General features: G+C 27.4%; 1 protein-coding gene across 1 annotated transcript in view; it reads left to right on the top strand.

Moving 5' to 3' along the window:
• The first annotated feature begins 7,922 nt into the window (after positions 1–7,922).
• LOC132939000 (uncharacterized) overlaps positions 7,923–22,237 on the top strand; it is a 31,402-nt gene continuing 17,087 nt past the window's right edge. The window contains exons 1-3 of the mRNA XM_061005990.1: positions 7,923–8,414; positions 18,579–18,727; positions 20,205–20,261. Coding sequence (XP_060861973.1) covers positions 18,591–18,727; positions 20,205–20,261 — 194 coding nt within the window. The 5' untranslated portion in view covers positions 7,923–8,414; positions 18,579–18,590. The remainder of the gene's footprint in view (positions 8,415–18,578; positions 18,728–20,204; positions 20,262–22,237) is intronic.

Genomic DNA, 22,237 nt, shown 5'->3' with positions numbered 1-22,237 from the left:
CTGAGTTAAGTTAGTATTTTTTTTTACTTTTAGTTTTAACTTATATGTTTAAACTTTTAGAGTTAAATGTAATCTCTGTTAACAATTAACTTATAGCTTAACTTTCTTAACAAACTAAAGTTAACTTTTGATATTAACTTGCCTACCATTGTTTTTATTGCAGCTATCGGTATTCAGTAATATTATAATATTTGTCAATAAATGTTTACCTAGTTGCCTAATATACTCTTAGGTTTCAAATGTTTTATAATTCATATATTATTTAAGAAATTTAATAATTTTTAAATGTAAATTATTTAACTACCTATTTTAGATCAAAAATACTCCGTACCCAGTCATATGTTGCACTTTTAAAAAAAGATAATTTAAAACAGGCTGTTCAGGATAAATCAACCCGGTGGGATACTACATTTCAATGTTAGTTCGTTTTGTTTTTATAACGTAAAAGTTTTGTGACGATCACTATCAAATTAATTATGATTTAAAAATAAGTGATACTAATTGGCAACGGTCTAAGAATTTGGTAAAAATTTTATTTTATACCATACATTATTATGATGAAATTATAAAATATTAACCTATTGAGATGTGTATAGATTGGAACCCTTCAACCAGCCTATATGGTTTCTAAAAAATGTCAAATGAGTAACTTAACTCTTGGTGATTTTTAAGGTATATAGATTCAAACAAAACATAAACTTAACCAAATTGGTTCAGCATTATCTATTGCAAATTTTAATAATATGGAAACTCTCAAATCTAAATAATTAGAAAATTATATTTTTATTGCTGGTAATATTTTAAAATTTTTCTATTTTCTTATTGATTTTATTTATAGCAATTTATTTGGATCCACAGTACATATTGTGTTTATTAAGTACCTATTGAAAATAGAAGAAAAGCTGTAAATTCCCTACTTAAAGCATGGGATTTAAAAGAGTCGTTAATTTCTGTTGAGGTAGTGTAATATGTTATATTATTTTATCATTATTTAGTTTAGGCAATTTTTTATTTGATGGTTATGTTTTCATAGAACACAGAGACAGAATCAAAATTATTAGAGTAGATTATTATTGAAACAAACAACGAAGTAGATGATTTTGAGGGTTTTCTTAGAACTTATAAAATCAATTCTTCTCAAAATTCACTGTAAAATAAACTCTTCTCAAGAATCTACATTAATTTAAAAATGCAGTGCCTATGTGTGGAGGTGTGCGCATAAAATTTCAAACGCTCATAAAAATTAAATTTGACTTTCTTGTAGATATTTTAGATTCTGAGTGAAGCGATGAATGAATTGATTTTACAATGATGTGTGTTTTTTTTATTTTTTTTATTTTTGCGTCTGTTATCACCTTTTAGGACAGTAAAAGTGCTTGGATTTTCTTCAACAGTAACTTTTCTAATAGGAAAGTGAATCTAGTTGGTACTTAGGTTTTACGCAAAATCTGTTTTCGAGAAAATCGATTTTGGTTTTTGGTGTAACTCTTAAACAAATGACCGTAGGGACATGACATTTTGACTGAATGTTTATATTAGCATTTTCTATACACCATAAAATTAACAAAATATTTTAACTCTTTTTGAGCCGTTTACGGCCATTGTCAGTTTTCAATTTTTTTAGTTTTTTTTTCTATAAATATCAATAAAATTTTATCTGTTGAGTAAAAAAGCTTGAAAATTTAATAGAAAGCTCCTAGGTTATTGTTTCAAAGGCAGATGAAAAAAATTTAAAATCCTTAGTCACAGTTTTTAATTATAAGCATTTAAAGTTCAAATTTTGACAAAATACGGACAAATCACGAAAATTAGCAAATTATTTTGATGAGAATTCATAAAAATTTTTCTTTTTAAATCTAAGATTTGAAAATGTAATATAAGATTACTCATAAGTTTGTCTACCTTTATCAAAAAAAAAATGTCTACAAGAAACTTAAATAAATTTTTATGAGCGTCTGAAATTTATGTTTTTACAACATTTGATATTCACTTGATTTCTCATGTAACAATTTTCTTATTTTATTGTATTTGAAAAACAAATGACTGTAGACATTTGAAAATTTCACTGAATGTTTATATTAGCATTTTCTATACACCATAATATTTTGAAAATACTTTGACATTTTTTGAGCTGTTTACGGACATTGTCAGTTTTTAATTTTTTTAATTTTTTTTTTCTATAAATATCAATAAAATTTTATTTGTTGAGTAAAAATGCGTGAAAATTTAATATAAGGCTCCTGATATATCGTTCTAATAGCAGTTGAAAAATATTAAAAATACATAGGCACAATTTTTTTTTATAATCATTTAAAGTTCAAACTTTGACAACATTTATCAAATTTATAATTTATTAATTATTTTGTAGTTAAAAATGTATAAAATGTTTAACTTTTATGGATAAGGATTGAAAATTTAAAACAAGGCTCCACGTAAATAGGTTATATTATATAAATTACTTTATTTACAATAATATCATCAAATATAACTTGGTAATATCATAGGCTGACTGACCGTTTTCGCTCAGAATCGTTTTTCTTATACAATGATAATATTATATCATTGAATTCAAATTTAACACCATCCATTACTGTTACCCACTATTATAACCTACTGTTCAGCAGAGCGACATCAAAAGAAAAATTGTTATGAATTCTCAACTCAAAATAAATTGTTAATTTTCGTGATTTTTCCGTATTTTGTCAAAATTTGAACTTTAAATGCTTATAAAAAAAAATTGTGCTTAGTATTTTTAATATTTTCAACTGCTATTAGAACAATATATCAGGGGCCTTATATAAAATTTTCACGCTTTTTTACCCAACAAAAAAATTTTTATTGATATTTATAGAAAAAAAAACTAAAAAATTTGAAAACTGACAATGTCCGTAAACAGCTCAAAAAGAGTCAAAATATTTTCAACATTTTATGGTGTATAGAAAATGCTAATATAAACTTTCAGTGAAATTTTCAAATGTCTACAGTCATTTGTTTTTCAATTACAATAAAATAAGAAAATAAGAAACGGTCATTTGTTTTAGAGTTACACCAAAAACCAAAATCGATTTTCTCGAAAACAGATTTTGCGTGAAAATTCCTGTTTTTCCTTAATTTCTCTTTTGTTTTTCACGTCGCGTTTGAAAACTACTGTGAAATTTTTACTTTTGACCCCCAAAGTACCAACTAGATTCACTTTCCTATCAGAAAAGTTACTGTTGAAAAAAATCCAAACACTTTTACTGTCCTAAAAGGTGATGACCAGTGTTGGGATTATCTAGATAATTTTATCTAGATAATTTATCTTGGATAAATAACAATTTATCTTTATCTTATCTAGATAAATATAAATAAACTATTGACAACTATCTTAAGAATTTATCTTAGATAAACGATTTATTTATCTAGATATTTAGATAAATTATTCGAGTAAATACTTTTTTAAATTAAAATTGTATTATTTTAATTATTTTTCATTATTATTTAATATTTTCTATGGGAGTTGTTTTCATTGCTAAATAGTAAATGCTAATGGTAGGTACAAAAATATTTCTATCGGCCAATTCAACAATAATAATGGGATTATTTGTGTTTATTACTTTATTTCAGTATTATTATCTGAGTATTATTTATAGATATTATAAATAGGTACACACACTAACACAGTAACGCACATTACGCGGGTTAAACTGATTGGTGACTGGGCTCTTTCCCCCTCACCCATCATGTAATTCCAAATAAACAGAATGATCCATCGAGGAAAAATAATAATATGATGTTATATTATAATAAATATTTTTGTTCATACTACTAACACTGGTCACTGATGCAAGACCAAATTTCTAACATTCACGAATGTTGTGTCAGCTTGAAGTTTGAAGGTACTTTAAGTTGGTAGTACTCCATACAATATAAATTTTAATTTCTATTATTATGAAATGGCTAGATTTATAATTATTTTAGGTTATTTCCTATTATTATTTGTTGCCATTAGTAATGATTAATGACTGGTGTAAATTACTATTTAAGTCTGTGATTGTTTTTTGAATGATTGTTTCTCACTTTCTCTCAGTTTAAAATTTATTTACAAAATGGATAAATATCTAATAATTTCGAAGAAGGCAAGTTCAAGTAAACGAACAATTCAAGAAGTAGATGATGACACTGCAGATGACATTGGTTCCAATCAAAATATAGAAACACCAGAACATACATCACTTGAAACCTTACAAAAATCATATTTGTTTAATGGACAGTTCTTTACTATTATACATTGCGACGGACTTAAGTTAATAGCACAATGCAAAAACTGTTCAAAAGTAATTCATGGTCAAAAAATGTCAACTGGAAATTTCCTAAGCCACTTAAAAGTAATTATTAATACCTTGATTAATACACATAGGTATATAGTATAGAAAGATTTAATAATTTAAAAAAAAAAATTATTATTTATGCCCTACATAAATGTATACATTATTTATAGCATAAACATAAAGTATTATTACATCAAGTAGAAGAGGCTCGAAGCAATGCTAAACTTTCAAATAAAACAAATGTATTTACCCGACCAACCAAAAAACTTACAAAACAACAGGTATCTATACATTTTTCATTTTTAATTTAAGTCAGGGATTTAAAAGTTATTTAACTTATCAACTCATAATTAAAAGACCTACAAATTGTATTTGAAACAATAATCTTATAAGAAACAGAAGTAAACCATTTCAATATTGTGTATTGTACCCAATCATTAATTACGTAGGTACAATACTGTAAATTGACAAATACATAACTAAAAGTAAATATATTATTTGGTAAATATTCTTTGGTGTAAGTTATTATTTTACATTTAATATGAGACCTTAAGCCTTTATTTACTTTATATTTTACTATTTTATTATATAGGTACCTTACAATAATTTATATTTGATGGATCAGATATTATATTATACCTAGACTATAATATGATTTATACAATTATGTTTGCATTTTCTTGATATCAATATTGAAATGCAAACTATAAAAGTGCATATCAATTTAAAAACTTATCATAAATAAAGACTGTAAAAAGAATATTAAAATGATTTTAAGTATGTACTCACTGCAAAAGTATAAAGTATTTGAATATCTGTATTCAAAAACTTTTTCTTTCTTGTACTTTAGTAGTATTTAAATAATTTTATCTGGTATTGAATATTAATGTATTTTAAATACTTTCATAATTTATACTGTTTATAATTATTATTATGGTTTATTCATAGATCAATTATTTTCTATTGTTTGTATAGTGTAAATATGAACATTATTATGTTCAATAGACATAATATACAATTTCTATTTCATTTTAAACAAATTATTGCTTTTAAAATATAACTTCCATAAGGCATATCAAAAATAATTAATTAAAAAAAAAAACTTACTCAAATACTTTTTAAAAGTATTCTTTTTTTCTATTGAAGTGTTCAAATTAAAATGTAGTATGAAACATAAATATTCTATTACCTATGTCTTTAAATCTATTCCCAACACTGGTGATGACAGACACAAAAATAAAAATAATAAAAAATAAAAAAAAAAACACACATCATTCACACCGGCTTCGCTCAGAATCTAAAATGGAAACTGAAAATGTCTGTAAACAGCTCAAAAAAAGTCAAAATATTTTGAAAATGTTATGGTGTATAGAAAATGCAAATATAAACATTCAGTCAACATTTAATGTACCTACAGTCATTTGTTTAAGAGTTGCACTAAAAACCAAAATCTATTTTTCAAAAAAAGATTTTGTGTAAAAATTCCCGTTTTTCCATAATTTTTCTTTTTTTTTTTTGGCACTTTTGAAAACTACTGCAAACATTGTACTTAATTATATTTTAAATATAAAATCGATATATCATTCCCTCAAAAATATTATTCTCTATCTTTTTTGTAATGGGTGATTTTACTCTAAGATTATTTAAGAACATAGAAAAAATTATTTTACGTTAATGCGTTTTGTCTATGTTGTGCGTGGACCAGAAAGAGAAAAAAAAATAGTGCGCTGACATCTTCTTATAGTTGTAACTTTAGTTTTTGCATTACCGGATATATAATATTCCGTTAAAATATTTTATCACATAACCAATATTAACCATTGATATATAAACAGGTATATGACTTAACTTTTTTGATATCAACATTTTAGATTCGGAAAAAGCGGGATCCCAAAGACCGGTGATTACCGTTAAACTTGGACAAAATCACAGACTAGATAATATAACCGATTGGTGAGATATAACCGATAATAACCAGCAATACGGTGCCCGTTAAAATAACCGATTACGATAATCCAATAACCGTACCGATATTTGGTGCGCATGCGCAAAGGCTTGTTTTGGTAAATAATGTTAACGGGTTCATACGTTATTTTTAACCATCATTGTGTAAAAACTCTCAATTCTGTTGACGATATATACCGTAAGTACCTACATGTGTTCGTGTTATCGTCGTTCAGTGGCGGCTCCAAGGGGGGGCAATGTGGGGCTAGTACCCTACCCAAATTTGGTTTAGCCCCACCTTTGCCCTACCTGTTTGAGACCAAATGAAAATTTATAATATATTTATATTACCCATCACAATATTGTGTGAAATTTCTCTTCCCCGATTAGCAGTTAAACACCACATCGAGTATTAAATATGGTTATAATTTATCAATTATGGGACAACTGCTAATCACAATGTTGGAGTAATATAATTTCGGAGAAGTTGCTATTCGTGGTAGTATTGTTATTACACTGTTTAAACCACGGTCATGGCACAGATAACATTTTCATCCGGACAACTTTCTATCATGGTTCGGTATTTTTATAACAATACAATTAATGAACGATTTTTAGGATTTGTACCTTGTTCTTTATTAAATGCTAAAGCACTTTTTAATCACATCGAATGTACATTGCGGCTAATTGTTCAATCGATATTAATAATTGTATAGCACACACCTATGACGGGGCTGCGGTAATGAGTGGCAATGTTAATGGTGTTCAAGCAATTTTCCAACGTCAAGTACCTCAAGCTATTTATACTCATTGTTATAATCACAGATTAAATTTAGTTGTCGTTGATATTTGTAAGAATATTCCAGAAGTAAAAATGTTTTTTATATTGCTTCAACAAATATATAATTTTATGAGTAGATCAACGGTGCACACTCAATTTATTGAACTTCAAAAAAAACATTGTCCAAAATCTAAATGTGTGAAACTAAAAAGTATTTCAGAAACAAGATGGATCTGCCAAATAGCTGCTTGTATAGCTGTTAAAAGAACACTACCAATCATATTGCTTTTACTTAATAGAGTTAGTTTAGAAGCTAGTTCACTTTTAGACCATATTAATTTTGAATTTCTATTTTGTTTACACTTATTTTGTGAAAGTTTACATGAGTTACAAATTGTTTCAGATTACTTACAGAAATCTGATTCTATTGATTTACCTACTCCTCTCTTTTACATTAGTGTCTGATTTATATGATTACAAAAAATGTCTTTAATAGCTGGATATACCAAAATATCAATCCCATTAATAAAAGTATTATGGAAAATCCAAATATAGAGCAATAATATACAAATTACAAATATATATTTGCCCCACCGAAAATTTTTTTGCCCGGATCCTGCCCCCCCAGAAATAAATGTCTAGTGCCGCCCCTGTCGTCGTTGTATATTATACGTGATATAATAGAAGCATTAAAGTGTATATTGTATCAGCTACGCCGGGGTGGCAGTTCGATCTGTAACCCCTCTCTGTAGGCGGTGGTTCCGGGGTCGTGGCCGTTATCAGCAGTATTTTCAGCTGAGCTGCGGCTGCGGCGCCGGTGGCGTTGTCATTGGACACGCCCGGCGGTAGTGAGTATTATTCATAGAATATAGTGATAAGACGTCGCGCGCGCGTTGGCAGTCGGTCCGCGGTCGTCCCTCAGTTCGCCTCACCGTCGGTCCTCGGTTATAATATCGTCCTTATTATTAAACCGTATAAATACTATAAATGTTATATTTTTACTCTTCTCGTTTTCCTCCCATTGCCGGGTACAATATCTTGGTCTCGTTTCGTTTCACAACCACTATAGGTAGATAACTACTATAATATCCGTCGGAAAAAAGGACAGTAATAATAATTATATTATTATTATCAACACCGGGGACGTGCGCGCGCGCGCACGCCGCCAGCCACCCGATCGTTGGACGCAGAGCCCCTCGCCGAGGATAGCGTAGAAGGAAGTACGAGCGAGGGAGAAGAGCGTGCGAGGGTTACAACCACCGTCATCCACGCGATCTCGCCGGGAGCTGCGCTGTAGCCGCACGCCCTGTGCTGCCAAACGTATGACGACGCTCGGCGATTGATCGCTATAATATACACCGCAGTCCGCAATATTATATGTATGGAAATAAAATTATCAAATACGTAGATGGTAGATTGTAGTAAAATATATAACGTATAGTAATTAATTTTAGTAATTATTATTGTATTATTTATTAATCGATTATTTAAAATGTATAAGTTATAACGTATATGGTGGTATTATAGCGTGTATACACCAGCTGTACTCGGCGTATCGCTTACACAGAACACTAAGAAATCGATCGAATATTTTACGATAGGTAGCTGATATTGCATTAAAAATCTATACAATGCGTGTTTTATAGCAGAGGTTGTTCTATATAATATAATATTATATTATAGGTAGAACGGGCGTAAAGAGGGGTGACTTTTTGTTCCTATTGTTTCCCGACGGTTAGTATATAGGTGATATAGGTAGGTACCTATTATACTACGGTTATTGTACGGGGGTAGACGTTCGGTATAAAAGTTCACGTTCCTACTTATAGGGTTTCATGATAATAATATGTCCTACCACTGTTATGCTGAACAGCAGTCGTGATTTGATATCGACAGCGTATATACTAGGTAGGTACCAATAAAATAGGTATAGGTTGCTGTGGCGATTTTCCAACACTGTCCGACCATCCCACCGAAAAAATGGTATTCAATTTTTTTCCTTCGACTTTTGGCCTTTGAGTTTTACTAGGTAGTACGTTTTTAACTGCACCACCCTGTGTGTCAGGATTAAAAGGACTAATCTAATTAATACATTAAGTTTAGTGTATTTATATATATTATACAATTCATACAATACATCTAGGTATAATTTTAAAAAACGATTCGATCGATATTTAACAATAAATATATTGAACAGGATTTCAATACTTTGTGCTTCTTCTATATATCGGCAAACATGAAACATTAGGTGATTTGCAGTGACGTAGCATAGGACTTCGTTGCCCTTGGGCCTACAGGAGGTGGAAGGTCCCTAATTGCAGAAATTAAATTATTAAATAATGATGCTAGAAACAGTCAAATACTAAATGTTGATAAAAAAAATAATTATAATAATAGGTACCTAATATTATTTTTTTATTACTTATACAAACGTATTTAAAACAATAAATTTGTATACTTAAAAATTAACTTGTGCTGTACTATATTATACTTATATTCCATAATTTTGGAAGACATTTTACATTTTCATATACTTACATTCCTATTTGTGCAATTAACTAATAAATAATCAGTACCTATTAGAATTTATATAATAATCTTGTATAAAAAATTAAAAAATCTGATGATTTTCCAGATAACTATATCAACATTTTAAATCATAATGTTTTAACTTGAAATAATTTTAAATTGTTCATATGACAATGTAAATAATATAATAATTACTAATAAGTAATAACTCAAATAATAAAAGCCACATATAGCTGCAGGTAATACATAATATTTTTCTGTTCAACATAGGTTCTATACAAATTATAATAACTACTAAATAGTCCTTTAAAAAAAATCTAAGTCATATAATATATTATTAGAAATGTGAACTGTGAAGATTTTATACATCCTAAATAAAATGAAAAATAAATTTTCTTTGGTTTTTAGTTGTTTCACAATATTTTGATCATAATATTGCAGGTAATTTGGCGGAAACAGGCATTTTAAATTTTTGCGGAACTAGTAATTGTCTCACAGTCATTCGTGCATAATATTATTATCACAGTAGAGTAACCTAAAAATATGGTAAAAAACACATCACTCATGGTGGGCTGGCTAGATTAAAATATTTTCTATATTTTCAAAACGTAAATTATTATAATGATGATATACATTTATAACCTAACACCTAACCTATAACAAGTAAATAACAAACCAATTGCTCCACATGCATGAGCTTTTTTGCTCATTCATGTTGCATAACATAGGTAGTTGTTTTGATCAGCATCGTTGTGTTTTCATATTTCTCGTCACACTACAAGGCTGAACATGATTGCGCCCGTTTTACCTTTTTACATGAAAAAATCGCAACACAATTGGGCACCATGAAATGTAGATGTTGTCCATTTTACAATAATTATTAAATTACTGTTTTATACGTTATTAATTGGAAATTTGGTGTAGTTTTATTTTAAACAATTTATTAGGAAAATACATTTATTAAAACAAAAAAATATAAAAATGACAATATAGTTTCATACGTTTATTTTTAACTTGTTTATAACTATATAAATTTGGCAATCGTAAGTCTTATGACGTTTTTTTCCGTTATTTTTAATGAAACTATTTTATTTTTTTTGAGGGAATTACAATGTTTTTTCGAATTTATTTATTTTTATTATTTTATTGTAGATTAATGTTATGGACAACTCCACAACTCTGATTTAAGATTATTCGTTGATAAATTAATGCGTGGTTCTCTACTATACTTTATTCACTATACTTTATTAAAATAATCAAATCAAAAGAACCAACTTAAGTTGAACATAATATTTATTATACTTAAATAACATAGGTTCAGCACGATGCTCAGATAGTACAACACTACTGTATTACACAGACAGTGGGACACAGTAGGGGCTCGCTCGGGCTCAAAACTGTCAACACAGCGAATTCCTTTCACAATACTGTCTGTTCACAAAACAAAATACTTACTACTATACTATACTAAAACTATTACTTTATCTAAATATGAACATAACATACAGACAGGGGTTCACAACAAGATGTATTAATAATTAAATATTAATGATATTAGGGAGATAAAAATATATTTACTATAATTTTTTTTTTATTTAAAAATATTGAAATATTTAAGATTTTTTTATTTTTTATCCAATGAAAATTACTTAATTTTACCCAAATTATTTTATGTACCACATAGAATAAAGAAAGTCCCCAGGATTTTTAAAATATAATATATCTAAATATTCAATTAAAATGTATTCAGCTAAAATATGCTTATTTATGAATACATTAATATTTTTAAATAATTAAATAATGATTATCTGTGATAAAAATAATGAATAACTAAATTCATGTTTTTTAGCGATAAACCTTACAGAAATAATTTCTGTAACTAATAATTCCCTGGGTAATTCCCTATGGACGCAAATAAAAAAAATTTCAAAATCCTGGGAACTATTTTAATTTTATCTACACATGCATTTGGGTAAATTGACTAATTTTCATTTACACGCTAAAAATAAAAATACCAAAGAAATCTTAAATATTTATATATTTCTGAATAACTTCAGATGGTTGAAAACAAATAATAATAATAAATATATTCTGATCTACCTAATATCATTAATGCATCTACAATGAAATAATAATAAAAAAAATTCCAAATTAGATATCTAAGTTAATAAATTACCTACTAAATTTATGTTTTGTTGCTAATATTGTGATAAAACTTACAGAAATAATTTCTGTACTCAATAATTTCCCATATAATAAAATAACATAAATAAATCCTGTGACTTCTTTTATTTTATGTACAGTGTACACAAAAGAATTTGGGTAAAATTGAGTAATTTTCATTGTCATACTAAATAATAAAAGACATCTTAAATATTTTCCAATAATTTTTTATGGTTAGTGGTTACCTAAAAAAAAATTGTAATAAATATTTTTTTATCTCCCTAATATCATTAATACATCTACAATAAAAAAAATGGGGACGGAGTGGCTGACCCGAGTTCGATACCTTGGCCGCGGGCGGCATTTTTCTTCGGATCAGGTATAGGGCTGAGCCAGCAGGCTGGGGTTCCAGAACTCTCTTTTTTATCCTACTTACGGGTGCCCCATTAGAAATTCTGCCAAAACAGAACACACACGTGTACCAACCTACCCAATTTAAAAACCTACAGTGCCCTCCCCCACACCCAATGGCCTATGATGCCGCGGGTTACCCAATAAAAAAAAAAAAATAAAAATAATAATAATAAAACAAATTAATAGGAATAATTTTTTTGTGACAATCGTAATTTATAATCATCGTCTCTCAGTCACCGATCCATGGGTTTGAGGGTAATACATATAATACATATAAAGTATAATGGGTATAAGACGTCAGATAGGTAACCTGCAGGTGGTACCTCAAATAAAGTCCTTAGCGGCAAATGTCCCTTTTGCATTTTTTTTTTTCGAATTTCTTTATGTTATTTTTCAAATGTCCAAGTTTCCAAATAACTGTAATAAAAATAAAAATAATCGTTTTAGTATTGAAATTATTATAAATTATTACCATTTTAAATGCAATTCTGATTTATATACTGCTCGCATACTGGGTGGTTTTCGTTGCATGTAAATCACTTGAGGTGACTATAATATAATATCTATATAGCTAGACGATCGAATGCATGACTTTCTACTTTAACACCTCAAAAACTACCGGACAAGTGATTGTCACATTGGATCCAAGCCGCCGTAGGTTGTATTAAGTAAAAACTTGTCGTTTCTTAGTACAACTTTGAAACTATAATTAGAGGTAGAAATTATAAACTCATGTACTAACCTCGCGGGGTTCGCAATCCACTGTGGGTGGATTATCTAAAATTTTTATTATGATTCTGTTTATGCTTGATTAATACTATCATGAATAAATAAATATGGTCAACCTAAACAGTGGCATACACATAGTGGCGCACCCAAGGGGGGAGGGGGGGGGCTTTGGGGCTTAAGCCCCCCCCCCCCCAAAATGAAATTATACATTATTATAGCAAATATAATTTATTTATTCCATGGGTCGATTCATTTCTTAATTGTCTTTCTGATCGATTTTTGAAACATAAAAATCTCCTTACAAGTTTTAAATGTCTTTTACCAACCGGACAAATTCTAACAGATGAACAAATTTCAAGTTTTAAAAATCTTTTTGACTTTTATGAAAAAGATATGCAACAAATTAGTTTTTCTGTCGCTAAGGCCGAATTTGAATTGTGGTATCAAAAATTCAAAAACTGTGGCTATACTTTACCACTAAACGCAACTGATGGTTTAAATTTATGTGATGTTAAAATATTTGAATCAGTATTTATACATTTGAAAATATTTGCAACGTTACCAGTAAATACAAGTATACGGCCGAGAGATCGTTTTCCACACTACGGCGAATTAAAACCTATCTCCGAAACACAATGGGACAGTCACGTTTAAATGGTCTGGCAAATCTTCACATACATCGAGAAATACAAACTAAAGAATCCGAAGTATTAAAAGTTCTTTCTGAAAAGGAACCCTGCAGGAAACTTAAATTTTAAATTGATTTAGTTATAAATGTAATTATAAATATTAAATACATAATAATATAACATTATATGGTGATAATAAATAAAAGTGATTATTTAAAAATTAGTTTCAATTGTTTACTTGTGTGTAATTATTAAGCCCCCCCCCCCCCCCAAACAAAAATTCTGGGTGCGCGCCTGAATACACAGAAATTTTCAACTAGTGGTAGTGGGAGTAATATTCAGTATTCACCCCCCACCAACAGAGTATGTTATTGCTAACACAAATAATTCAAATATAAATTCGTAACTTCTCGATTAGTTTGTAAGTATAGGTAATTATTACGTTTTACTTTTTGTTTGATGATGTGACGTTGTTTCAAATATTTCATTAATCTATTATAACTATATTTCATTAATCTTTTATAGCTTCTAAGGCATAAATGCAAGAGGTAATTTACTACGCGTAACCTAGGTACTTATTGTATATTTACGAGTCATACATTATGAGTACTCATAAATATAATATTAAACAGGTAAGCAAATAAGACAAAGCATAGGTAAACGTTCACTAAAAGCTGGGTAGCAATAAAATAATCATAGGTACCTATTATAGGTTTCCTGTCTTTATAGTTTTTTAATTTTTATTTGTTCAGGAAAATAATCAATAAAACTACGCTATTCATTTTTATTCCATATACTACTTTAAGTCTTAGTTTGAATTTTTACGATGTTCTTAATACTATATTTATATATGTAATAACTAGTAAAGATCTATGTTAAATTACATTTGAATTTAATACAAATTTTATATTTATAATTTAGCGTAGGTACCTAATTATTTTATAAAAAAATATATTGAATAAATTTAAACATTTTAACAATTAAATACTTATATTTTATAGTTATTGATAAGCAATAAATTAATATAAAGTAGGTTTAAGTTGTGGGGGGGGGGGGGTCAAATAAAAGTATCTCATACAATAAATTTAATTCCTCTAATCACATAAAATAATATGAACTGATTTTGAATATAATTACTCTTTAATAAATAACTATGACAACTATAACAGAATATTTTGAATACAGCAACTCTATAGTCTATACAAGGTGATTCACAGAAGTATACACGTCCCCATTTTTTCATTTAACAATTAATTTATTGAAATTCAAATTTTTGGTATATTTAAATTTACTTAAATACCATATTTTAAAATTCTTGAGATTTTTCGTGCTACTTATAAGAGGTGTCCTGTGGTGATACAAAATTATGTTTATCAAACGAAAAGATTAGCTGATTAGATTGTAGATTACTTAGTAGATATATTTTTTCAAACATGTTGTTGTAACTTCTTAATTCAAAATCTAAATGTGTAGTTTTTCAGGTATTGAAATGTTTATGGATAATAAACCTTAGAAATTATTTTACTAAATCGTAAAATAGATGTAATATTGAATCTATTATTTATTATACTTGGACTATTTTTATAAATTATAAATATTAATAGATTTATATAAATTAATAATTATCAAATAATTTTCAAACCAACACGAAAGAGCTCTCATATCTTCCAAACCCATTATCATAGACCTAATATTCTTAGGACACAAAGGTAATAAAAAACTCAATAATAACTCGTTTGAATTTTGATTTTGATACGACAATATTTCAGAAAAATTATCCGCTAAATAATTCACTGTACAAAAGCGGATTGTCATTTGAAAAACAGAGGTTTATGTATCTCCATAGAAAACTTTTTAAGTGGCACAAAAAATCTCGAAGATATGAAAATATGGTTTAAAAATTCCAAAAATCAGTTTTTTGAATAATTTCATTAAAAATAAAAGAGAAAAAATAGGTTGAGCAATGAGCATGCATTGTGAATCACTCTGTAGATATGAGCAATTAATTATAATAAATATTATAACTTATAACGCCCCGAAACCGACTATTTGAGATAAACAATTATCTGGTGGTGCAGTTTATCAAATACAAATATTCTACGTCACAGTTTTATCTGAAACGATAGTATTATAATCAGTTGACACTTTGAGTAATCTATAACATTCATAGTTTGACACCAGGTACACCAAAAAAACGTGCATTTATTGGTAATCACTAATCATACTAAGTCATATCAGCAATCATATTACCAAAAATGTTAATAATTTAAAAGTTTAGATTCTGAGCAAATTAATGATGTATGTTTTTTTTTTTTTTTTAAATTTTTTTTTGTGTCTGTCATCACCTTTTAAGACAGTAAAAATGCTTGGTTTTTCTTCGACAGTAACTTTTCTAATAGGGAGGTGAATCTAGTTGGTACTTTGCGAGGTCAAAAGTAAAAATTTCGCAGTAGTTTTAAAAAGCGACGTGAAAAACAAAAGAAAAATTACGGAAAAATGGCAATTTTTACACAAAATCTGTTTTCGAGAAATTCGATTTTAGTTTTTGGTGCAACTCTAAAACAAATGACCGTATAGGTACATGACATTTTGACTAAATGTTTTTATATTACCTAGCATTTTCTATACACCATAACATTTTCCAAATGTTTTGACTTATTTTAAGCTGTTCACGGACATTTTCAGTTTCCATTTTTTTTATTTTTTTTTATTTAAATATTAATAACATTTTATTTGTTTGTTAAAAAGCTTAAAAAATTAATAGAAGGCTCCTAGTATATTATTTCAAAGGCAAATGAAAAAAATGGAAAATCCTTAATCACAGTTTTTAATCCAGGGTTGGTAATATACGCGTATAAAATGTTTTATACGTTACACGCATAATACTCTACGTATAAAACGTATGAAATGACTAAAACGTATATGTTTTGTTTTTTAAATTAACTCTTAAACAATTAAAAGTAACCTTACTCTTCCTATTTTAGATATTAAGTTAGGCTTTTAATTCTTATAATTTGTAAAAAATATAAAATATATAAGGTAGGTAAAAATGGTAATATAAAAATAAAAATTATAAAATAATTAATAAATATTATAATATATTATTACATTCACATTACAAAATAGTAGAATACAAAGTAAACTTTGAAATTTAAATGTTGCCAATATAGCATATTTGTATTTTGTATTTTGTATACATATAAAATAAAAGTTTTTTTATTTACTTTGATATTTCTATTCTTTATTAAATAAAACATATTAAGTAAAAACAAAATTAACTGTGTACAATGACTTAAAACTTAAACTGAAATATTAATATTATGAACTATTGTTCCACTATTGAACCACTGTGTGTTGGACGACCAGTCATTTTTGTTTGTTAAGTTAAAAATTAAAATTGTTCGTAACAAATTAAATTTTGAAATATTGTGTCTGTGTATTTCGTACGAACGCGATGAGAACAAGACACACACTAATCAACTATACCAATACTTAATGTCTTATTGTGATAAATTTAAACAATTAATGGTACACAAGTAATAAATATTAAGTGTTATAAATATCACAGGTACAAGGAATTTAATATTTATTAATTGTATTATAAATATTAAATATTACTTAAATACGTTCTCGATAAGATAATGTTAATCGTTAATAAATAATAATAGATTGAATAAATTAATATTTAATAGTACCAAAATTGTCTATTTATAATTTATATTTCCTTATTTTATTGTTAGTTTAAATTTAAACTTTAAACTTTAAATTACAAATGTATATTAAATTATTAAATATTAATTATTTATTACTTGTTTATTAGGGATTTTATTTTTATACGGTATAAAACGTTTATAATTATGTGTATTATACTACACAATTTATACGTTTTATACATACGTATAATACGTGTTTTATACTATACCGTATTATACGTTTCAACCCTAGTTTTTATTTATAAGCATTTCAAGTTCAAATTTTGACAAAATACTGAAAAATCACGAAAATTAGCAAATTATTTTGAGTTGAGAATTCATAACAATTTTTCTTTTTAAATCTAAGACTTGAAAATGTAATACAAAATTATCCATAAGTTTGAATACCTTTATCAAAAAAAAAAAATATCAACAAGAAAGTCAAATTAAATTTTTATGAGCGTTTGAAATTCATATTTTTACAACATTTGATATTCACTCGATTTCTCATGTAACGATTTTGCTATTTTGTTGTTATTCAAAAACGAATAACTAAAGATACATGAAAATTTTACTGAATGTTTATATTAGCATTTTCTATACACCATGCAATTTTGAAAATATTTTAACTCTTTTTGAGCTGTTTACAGACATTGTCAGTTTTCAATTTTTTTAGTTTTTTTTTCTATAAATATCAATAAATTTTATTTGTTGGTTAAAAAAGCGTGAAAATTTAATGCAAGGCTCCTGATATATTGTTACAATAGCAGTTGAAAAATATTAAAAATACATAGGCACAATTTTTGTTTATAAGCATTTAAAGTTCAAATTTTGACAAAATTTATCAAATTTAATTTCAATAGTTATTTTGTGTATAAAATGTTCAACTTTTATGGCTAAGGATTGAAAATTGAAAACAAGGCTTCTCGTAAATAGTTTATATATAAATTACTTTATTCACAATAATATCATCAATTAATATACTTGGTAATATCATAGGCTGACGGACCGTTTTCGCTTAGAATCGTTTTTCTTATACAATGATATTATATCATTGAATTCAAATTCAACACCATCCATTACAGTGACCCACTTGTAACCTACTGTACAGCAGAGCGACATCCACTTACCCATCTTTTTAAAATGTATTAATCGTTTAAAACATTTTATGCAATATTATGTAGCATATTATATAAGTTAGTTGAACAATAATTTTAAGTATATATAAAATATGGTGAATTGATTAATCTAAAATCTGAAGTTAAAAAATGTATTATGACGTAAAATGTCGTAAACTTCAATAATTGTTATACGGAATAAAAAATCTAAAGATTTAAATAATTTAAAATTGTGAATTTTATCAATTTTAAATCTTTTTTGTTCACAGTAACTGTAGAAGATGGTCACTGTACGGGCACCGTCATTTCTAGTTCGGAGAATATGTGTCTTCATCTTTTTAGGAATCATGGGCTATTCGATTTTTCAAATGACCCGCAGCAATTCCTATTACGATATGACAGATCGAAACATTATGCGGTACGTTCAACTAAAATAGCTTTTTTTTTAATTCAAAAAGGTAGCTACCTATAATTTCATACCTATATGCATTTATACGTTTAAAATTCAGTAATACCTACCTCTTTTTATCAGAATCACTCGATACCAACTGATTTTTACGTTTTACTGGAGTTTTTGTTGTAGCAAGACTAAAATATACGATATTATACGTGACTGTTTATTCTTTTCCGTAGTGAGGAGATTTCCGTCTTATATTAGGTATATTCGGTTTGTTATAAGGAGGTTTTACTATACATATTTTAAGGGCCCTCAACCGGGTCGTAAATGATAATAATAATGGGAGTGCGGTGGTAAACGGATACAGGGGTTGGAGGCGAATACATGACGTCAATGGCACCACTGACCAAAAATAAAAACAGTCATTTTTTGCTCAAAATACGTTTTACAGGAAAATTTCTTACACCACTTCGTAGAAATATCTGATATCATTATTTATTATTTTTTTTTTAGAAAGAGGAGATTTTGTGCAAGACGCATTGGTTTTTGATTCTTGATTTTGTTGCTTAAAACAAAAATAATAAAAAACAAAAAATTGTGAAAATTGGTCGTGAACAAAATCGTACAAAATTTAAATATCGAAATCAAATTTACCCCGTGATGAATTTTTAATCGTCGCCCCCTCAAAAATAAAAATATCGAAAGAGGGGCGAGGCGTGATAATTTTTCCTGTAATGCATATATTGTGTTGTAGCAAAAATGAATGTAGGTCACGTGCATAGATATTTAAAACTATAGTTATTTACCCCCATGCCGCCTGGTACACGGGTCTCCGTTTTGTACAACATTTCGACAGACGACAATCGACATACGAATATAATATTTAGGGGTCGTACGCAATATTCATTAATTTTTATTTAATTCAATTTCTATTTCATTCAATGTAAACGCTGGATGGCTTTTTACCAATAACATAGATACCACTTATTGTATAAAAAAAAAAAACAATAAAGTATAACAACAATTATTACAAAAATATATTATACTTACTTAGATTATTTTAATTTTTAATTTCCCAAAAATTCAGTTTTTTTTTAATTTTCCGAAAACTTGTTTTTTCGGAAATGTATTATTTTAATATTCTCCAATTTTTCTACATTTTCCAAGGCTCTGGGAAAAAAACCGAATTTTTCACGGCATTTTGATCCTTACACACGGAATTTATGTAAAATATTTTGATTCCAATGAAAATTAAATATTCATTCGAGTAAGTATACCCTTCTGTCGTTTGTTCTGGCACACGCGTATTTTTAAAATAAAAAGTTGTAAATAATATTAATTGTATGCTATATACAAATTAGAGCTTCAGTTTGCGTAGAATATCAGTATTAAAATAATATCCCGTTCATCTGTTATCCTTTCTAAAATATAATATTTCTATAAATCATAATAAATAATATCAACAAGTAATAAATTATGATTTGGTTTGTCTGTTTAGAAAACAAATAGAACTTGATATTAGCAAATCATCAAATAATGAAGCTCCAGTTAAAAAGTAATGTATAATTATGTGATATTATTACATTAGAACATTAGATATAGGTACCTAAATAATAGTATTTATTAAGGGCTCTGATCATAAGGTATTTTACTCGGATTTTATAGATGTCACAATTTTAAAAATTATTTATATTAAGTAGTAAAAATAAAAACTTATTCACGAGAACCTTGTATTACATTTTCAAGTTTTTTAATCTAGTGAAAAATTTTTTATTGACATATTTAAAAAAGATGGGTAAATGGATGTCGCTCTGTTGTACAGTAGGTTACAAGTGGGTCACTGCAATGTATGGTGTTATATTTGAATTCAATGATATAATATCATTGTATAAGAAAAACGATTCTGAGCGAAAACGGTCCGTCAGCCTATGATATTACCAAGTATATTTGATGATATTATTGTGAATAAAGTAATTTATATATCACCTATTTACGTGGAACCTTGTTTTAAATTTTCAAACATTAGCTATAAAAGTTGAACATTTTATAAATTTTCAGGTACAAAATAATTATTATATTTTAAATTTGATAAATTTTGTCAAAATTCGAACTTTAAATGCTTATAAAAAAAAATTGTGCCTATGTATTTTTAATATTTTTCAACTGCTATTGTAAAATTATATCAGGAGCCTTGCATTAAATTTTCACGTTTTTTACACAAAAAATATCAAGTAAATATCAAATGTTGTAAGAATATGAATTTCAAACGCTCATAAAAATTTAATTTGACTTTCTTGTAGACATTTTTTTCTTGATAAAGGTAGACAAACTTATGGAGAATCTTGTATTACATTTTAAATTCTTAGTTTTAAAAAGGAAAATTTTTATGATTTCTCAACTCAAAATAATTTGCTAATTTTCGTGATTTTTCTGTATTTTGTCAATATTTAAACTTTAAATGCTTATAAATAAAAACTGTGACTAAGGATTTTTAATTTTTTTTATCTGCCTTTGAAACGATAACTTAGGAGCTTTCTATTAAATTTTCAAGCTTTTTTACCCAACAGGTAAAATTTTATTGATATTTATATAAAAAAAAAACTAAAAAAAATGGAAACTGAAAATGTCCGTAAACAGCTCAAAATAAGTCAAAATATTCGGAAAATGTTATGGTCTATTGAAAATGCTTACATAAACATTCAGTCAACATTTTATGTACCTACGATCACTTGTTTTAGAGTTGCACCAAAAACCAAAATCGATTTTCTCAAAAACAGATTTTGCTTAAAAATTCCCAATTTTCCTTAACTTTTCTTTTCTTTTGATTTTCTTATTTTGTTGCAACTCTAAAACTAATAACTGTAGATACATGAAAATTTCTCTGAATGTTTATATTTTCTTTTACTATATAAAGCATAACATTTTGAAAATATTTGTATTCGTTATGAGCTGTTTACGAACATTTTCAGTTTTCAATTTTTGATTCTGAGTGGAGTGATGAATGTACTGATTTTACGATGAAGTGTTTTTTTTAATTTTTGTGTCAGTCATCAGGGCCGGATTGGTTAGGCGAGCTACCGAGAAAATCTGTGTGAGTGTGAGTGAAAATAAATTTATATTTAAAATACGATTGGGCCCACCTATAAGCTCGTAATATTTATAGACGTAATTTTGGGCCACTGAATATGTAAAATTTCCATATAAATTTACATTGTAAATGGACCGCTTATAGAAGTGAAAATCTCGATGGGCCGATACATACCAATCCGGCCCTGTCTGTCATCACGGTTTGGGGCAGTAAAACTGCTTCGATTTTCTTTAACAGTATCTTGTTCGATGGGAAAGCGAATCTAGTTGGTGTATTTTCGGGAGTTCAAATTTATCAATAGTTTTCAAAAGCACCGAGAAAAACGGGAATTTAATCGATTTTGGTTTTTGGTATACCTCTTAAATAAATGAACGTAGATACATGCAATTTTCACTTGTTGTTTATATTTGCATTTTCTATACACGATAAAATTTTAAAAATAT

This window comes from Metopolophium dirhodum, chromosome 2 (genome assembly GCF_019925205.1).
Source record: "Metopolophium dirhodum isolate CAU chromosome 2, ASM1992520v1, whole genome shotgun sequence".
In the NCBI taxonomy this organism is placed as follows: Eukaryota; Metazoa; Arthropoda; class Insecta; order Hemiptera; family Aphididae; genus Metopolophium; species Metopolophium dirhodum.
This window is presented reverse-complemented; position numbering and strand designations above follow the sequence as displayed.